General features: G+C 35.0%; 1 protein-coding gene across 1 annotated transcript; it reads right to left on the reverse strand.

Moving 5' to 3' along the window:
- Positions 1–1,068: 1,068 nt before the first annotated feature.
- LOC127898698 (shaggy-related protein kinase theta-like) lies at positions 1,069–6,165 on the reverse strand. The gene is made up of 13 exons (XM_052436635.1): positions 5,871–6,165; positions 4,543–4,791; positions 4,295–4,387; positions 4,090–4,149; positions 3,715–3,987; positions 3,497–3,571; positions 2,946–3,002; positions 2,706–2,846; positions 2,232–2,282; positions 2,037–2,132; positions 1,853–1,936; positions 1,563–1,665; positions 1,069–1,490 (listed from the first exon to the last, which is right to left on the reverse strand). The coding sequence occupies exons 1-13, from the start codon at positions 5,931–5,933 to the stop codon at positions 1,429–1,431; spliced, it is 1,407 nt and encodes a 468-aa protein (XP_052292595.1). The 5' UTR covers positions 5,934–6,165; the 3' UTR covers positions 1,069–1,428.
- Between the last annotated feature and the right edge of the window lie 467 nt (positions 6,166–6,632).

The following is a 6,632-nucleotide window of genomic DNA, read 5'->3' on the forward strand; positions in this document are numbered from 1 at the left end:
CATACAATTTAGAAATAAGGAATGAGAATTCTATTTTCCTGGGGATTGAAAATGAGATTTTATTTCTTGAATTGACTTTTGTATCTTTCTAATTTTTTCATATTCTCCAAATTATTTTCGTTCAAATCACAATTAATTTTATTGTTTTAAATGTTATTATTATTAAATTTTATTAACTTTATTATTTTAGTTATTATTTATTATTTTTATTTTTATTAATATTATCATTATTAGTATTTATTATTATTATTATTAATTTTATTTTTTAATTAATATCATTTTTATAATAATATTTATACATATATCTAGTTAATGAAAATTATATTATTTAATACAATAAATTTTTTGATAAATTGATTCTCATTTCTATTGCACCCCATTCCTATTCTCATTCCAACTCATTCTCATTCTATAAAGTAAACGCACCATTAATCTTTAAATGTTGTGGACAGAGTAACAAATAACCTGGAACGGAACAAGAGACGCCTAATGCCCTGCAGTCTCCATTCATTTTCTGGCATTATTGCGGTGGACAATATTTAACTCTCTCTAAATTAGAATGAATTATTTGCTTGAGATAGTGCATCAATCTCCTCTACTGGTGCATATAATTTCTTTTAAGCAACATGTTCCAAAATATTAGTACAATAGAGTTGCCAAAGTAATGAAGACTGGATTTCAGTTTACCGTCCAGCACAGCCGCAGACAACTTGGGTATTACGGTTCTTGCTGAGAAACTTGCCATTTTGTGGATGGATTTCATACATGGATCATAAGATTTTCATTCCTGTTACCCCAATTGATTGCATTAAACCAAAATTACCACCATATTCAAGAACATAAGATGCACAACATTTCAGGAGTTTGTTGGTATTTTCTTATATTGCAGTTTTAAAAAAAAAAAGAAGACAACAAAACATTTTACAGTTGAAATGAAAGCTGGAATATTTTCCTTCATTGAAATGAAAGGTCACAACTTGTCCAAAAGGTAAGAGCAGCAATCACAAGGAAACAAGACGATGGATTATAGACGATGAATTTCAGTAACGTGAGAAAAGAACGAGAGAATTATACACCAAGAACGCCATCCTAATTCATCAACTTGATAATGTCAAGTTAGTTTTCCACAACGAATAATTGTAAACAATATATGACAGACATATCTGGAATAACTCAAGCTTTCATAATTGAGACATAAAACAAATTAAACATTGCTAATTAGAAAATAAATGTCAAACCTTCTTCCATCCACAACTCACTCCCATCAGCAGATTCATCATAAAAATCCTTGAGCAGCCTCCCAGCCACGAACCAACTCATTGGTGAAGGGAAAAAAATCGGTTGCCCTGTAGGGCACAATGGCTTGTGGCATACCTAAGCATCCAAAAATTGATTTATATTGCATATGGATCCATCTCAGTCATCAAATCATTTCCTTGCGTGCTCCGGGATAAGACGTTGTCGCAATTCATTAGAGGCACCAGCCAATTCTGCAAGGCAATTGGCATGAGGAAGAAAGTAACTACTAAAGCCAAAGTATGAAAAACAGAGGATCAATTTACCTTGAGCAGTGAAATTGAAAAGAGTAGGTAGGGGTCGCCCATTTGGCAAACAAGTATTGGGGTCTCTCAAATCATCAAAGAAGGGGTGTGCACATGCCTCCAACTAAGCCAAGGAGCAACTACGGTTAGTAAACTTCTCAAATAAAATAAATAAAACATAAACACGCACAACAGCATCACAGTGAAGGGAAATTTTCAACCTCCAACAGGTTCAAGGAATGGTGTTTATGTGTGCAGTCTCCAACATTCAATTTTATGGATTCCATCAAAAAAAAAAAAAAAAAACTTACAGCAGTGCATCGTAGGCTTGGTGAATACTGAAGCAACCTTGAGACAAGATCCAGTGCTTCAGGGGGCATTCGTTTGTGAAATATCTGATAAGCATAAATTTATTAAGATATCTACAGTTGTAAAGCAGAAAACACAATAACTATAAGGAAAGCAGAAGATAGAGATCTCCGAACAAAGACACACCTTATGCCATGGATGAGCTTTAATTTGAGGGAACTTAAATTCTGTGTAATTTGGATTCATGCACTTAATTTCTTCTCTTGTTGGTGTTCCCAGAATCTAATAAATAAAGCATAGTGGGGAAAATTAATGAGAAAAGCTGGAAAATGAAAAAGAGATCTAAAAACTTTAAACATAAAAAGTCTCCAGATGTTAGACCTTAATGATTTCGACGAGCTGGTCAACTCCACTTTCCCCAGGAAATAAAGGCTGCACATCATACAGGCAGTAGATGTCATAACTGGTCACGAATACCTCATTTTAGAAGATGAATAAAAAACAATACATCATGGACCTAAACATTAGCATATGATCCATTAGCTAATGCTTGAAACGAGGAACTCAAAGCAGGCGAATATAATATAGAAACAATACATTATATAGAACTATAAAATATCCAGAATAATAGGCACGAGTGACGACACACCACTTTCGTCATGAATAAGCAAAAGGAACATACTTATCCACTCTGTGAAATTCAGACCACTCATAGATATCTATAAACAAAAGATTAAGATCATAGCATTCTGAAAAAATGTCCAAATAGACCACCCTAAAAAATTATCAAGGGCGGTTGAAATTTGACACCAACATTCAAACAGATTCAGATGAAAATAAAAAGCACACACCAACCTGTCCAAGAAGAAGCTCAGCCAAGACACATCCAATGGACCACATATCAATGGCAGTTGTGTATTCTGTAGCCCCAAATATAAGTTCCGGGGCCCTGTAATATCTTGAGCAGATATACGATATGTTGGGTTCACCTGGCACCTGGAGATTTGAGAATGAATCTCAGCAGTCATGATTTTCCAAGCATTAGCAATAGTACTTCAAAAATTCCCAAAACTTTTTCCCAAATAAAGAACATACCAACATCTTTGCACTTCCAAAGTCACATATCTTTAACTGGTGTGTATGGGGATTGACCTGCAAATCACATTACGAATTCAAACTAGATATTTTTGATACTATATTCAATAACCAAACAAAAATTTTAAGAAAGATAGCATGATAATGAAGCATATCTAGATCATCATCTCAAACTTTCACAAGCAAAAACCTATAACAACACTATTAAATTTCGAGTAAAACCTTAAAGAAATTTTACACCCACGTCATTTTAATTTTTTATTTTTTTAGAAAGGCGGTCTTGTGTGCATACCTAGCAATAAGTGCCAAGGAGCTTACTATCAAAACCTTACATCTGCTCATCGAAACAAATTTTTCTCACTAACAGAAAACTAATTAGTCTACAACAGAGCTCAGACCAATTAAGTATCCAAAAAAAGCATGTTAAAAAATCAATAGAAGGAATTCCATAGGACACAGAAATCACAATCCTCTACTCATCTACATTTTTATAGTTCGTTTATTTTTCAACCTCTCTATAAGAATGTACAACAAATTGCAAGAGAACTTACCAATAAATTTTGTGGCTTAATGTCTCGATGACACACCCCAACAACATGATGCAAGTAATTCAGTGCACGGCAAATCTACAGAAAGAAAGCATGTATATTACCATAACTGGCACAAGGTGCAGCACACCCGAAGCATTAAGCACAATCCAGTACATTTACAAAAAGAATCTTCTCAATCACCAACAAATAAACAAATTAAGGAACGGTTCAAATTTCACCTGGTATGTATACAGCTGCACGTAAAGAATGGGCACATGTTGGTTCATTCTGGTATAGTGCTTTGAAACTCGGTAGACAGTTTCAGATATATACTCCAAGACAAGGTTAAGATAAAGCTCATCTTTCTCAGTAGTTGAAAAGAAACAATGTTTCAGAGAAACAACATTAGGATGGTTAAGTAAACGCATAATTTGGAGTTCCCTATTCTTGTATCTCTTATCCTGGAGCACCTTCTTTATTGCAACAGAGTCCCCTGTTTCAAGGCACTTAGCCTGCAGCATAAAGATTAAATGCAAGAAGGAATAAGATGACAAAAACAGTAGGCCAAAATCTTAATCTGGATATACAAATCCATGCCAACAGGTTTCACATACTTGGAAGACAACACCAAAGGAACCAGTCCCCACCACACGTTCTGCCATATAGGAGATTGTCTGGGAGTCAAGAATCAAAAAATTGTTAAAGAGTTGTTCAGAATCCAAGACTTGGCCAATAGTTAATAAGAATAACCCAAAAGTGAGCTAATGGTAAAACGCAACCCGGGAATCCAACAAAAATTCAGAAGAGAATTCAAATCACCTGCTTTGGTTGTCCATTTCGACCACCTACTGTAGTAGCAATGACTTGACCTGCTTCTGTTCCATTGCCATTGACAATTGAGGGTTCCAAATCCTGCACAATGCAAAGCCACGACCAAGTATTTAGCAACTATGAAGTACCTGCAGAAACTGTAGACCACAGTTCATTTATTCTATCAACAGTTATTCACGAAGAGACTTGCCAACAAGCTCTCCAGAACAGCCTTCAAGTTATGATTGTCTCAATACCTTATCATCATGGTTAACATTTTTTTCATCTCTTATTCTCATCTCATTCATTTCCTTAGGCAGTTGATCAAAACCTGATCTTTCAGTTCTAGCAACTGTGGCTGCTTCGGACGTGCTTGCAACAGGCTCCAGAGATGTAGAAGCCATATGCTGCTCTAGACTGGAGGCACTTCTTTCAACCAAATTTGCTTCCCCATTTACCTCTAATTCTTTATCGACCTTTGCCCTCTTTATGCCAGAATCTCCACCCTGTATGAAACAAATAGAAATTTTTAAAGAATAATTTAAATTATGGAAAGTTAAAACCAACCTTACTGGTCTGAATTAACAGTAAAAGCAATGCATAGCCAGACATTAAGAACAACCTCATTACAAAGTTTATAAATTGCAAGTCTATTTGTGATAAAACAACATTAGCTACTTGGAAATAATGCAGCTGTCAACTTAAACAAATGGAACAGTACAAAATTCTTCTAATTTAGAAAGACAAGTGAGAATTGATGCTGGGAAACTCACCTTTAGGATAGACTTAAATAAAAGGGAAAAATAGGCTAAACCTCTGCATCCCATCTAAAGCAGAGACCAAGTAGTTTTGAGATTACAACCGATTGATACTTCCCTTAAAAAACATAATGGAGTCAATACAAATAAGGTTAAGATATCATTTCCTTATCGGTGAGATACACCGCAGTCAACAACACAAAAAGGACACAGCAACTGAGGTGAATTGTTTTTCTTTTCCTAATCGTGATTCTTTTCATGAAATTTGCCGTCCTAGAGCCACTAGAACCTGTTAATGCTGCCATCTTTGTTTAAAAGAGGGAAAAAAGGTTAGCAAGTGAGTAGCAGCCATTCTCACGGAAGAACCAATAATGCTGATTTTGACCATTCACCAACCCCAACAACAATAGTGTTCAGAAAAGCCAACTGCTATATTACGGCCTACCATCAACTAATCTCATAAACAAAAAAATCCAATCTAAAACACCTAACATTTCATTGTTTATTAAATTTAATTACATCATAAATCACAACAAAAGTTAACAGCACTGCACAAGAATATAAAAGCATGTTCTACTTCTTCAAAACATCAGTTGAATCGCAGCTAAATCATTGCTAGAAATCAAGGCAAAAACTAACATAACATAACATCGTTCACAAACTAGGACAAGATCATTATTTACATAACCACATTCTTCAGCTGATGGATATATAAATCCATTCAAAATCTAAACAACACACAATACAAAATCCGTAAACACAAACAGAAACAAACCTTAGAAACTTCAAACATAAGCAACAAACAAAAATAAAAACCAAAAGCTTACCGGATCAGAAGAAATAGAAGTGCGACCAGAAGCAATGCTCTTGAGACGGCGCATGACATTCATTGTTTCTGAAAACGAAACCCTAATTGATTCTCCACTTCAAAAATGAAAGAATGAACAAATCCAACACCAAATTCAAAAGAACGGTATTGCTTCAAAAGGAGAGAGAGAATTTCTCTCTCTTCCTCGGCGACCCAAAAGGAAATTAAAAAACAGAAAATACAAACACAAAAATCAAAATCCCTCCCCTCTCTCTTTTCTCTCTTAATTTTCGCTGACGCTCTCCCTCTAGAAAGCCTCCAGGTGTCTCTTTGGTTTTGATTTTCTTTTCCGCGGTCAAAGCTCGATCAAAGAAAAGCCAATCATTCCAGCCTCATGTTTTGTACTTCAGTCAAACAAGGATTTTCAACCGTTAATCTGTAATTATTAATGATCTGACGGTTTGTGTTTGAGGATTTTTGGGTAGTTTTAAGAGTTTGGTTACGCGTTATTCCAAAATTAACCTCAAGTTTGTTTCGTATTTACTGATATCGGAGTCCGGAAACAGATTTATCCAACGGAATATTCTCCGGCGTTTGACCACTCATTGACCACACTGCTGGCATTTAAGTTTAATTATGCTTGTGCTCTGTTTGGGGTTTACGGTTTAGAGAGCCATTAGCGCAAATGAAAGAAGTTTACCTATATTTAGAAGTGGATTAAATAATTTTATAAAATTCATCCATCCACTTTGTTTTCGATTATTAATCAAATACAATTTTT

This window comes from Citrus sinensis, chromosome 3, assembly GCF_022201045.2.
Source record: "Citrus sinensis cultivar Valencia sweet orange chromosome 3, DVS_A1.0, whole genome shotgun sequence".
NCBI lineage: Eukaryota > Viridiplantae > Streptophyta > Magnoliopsida > Sapindales > Rutaceae > Citrus > Citrus sinensis.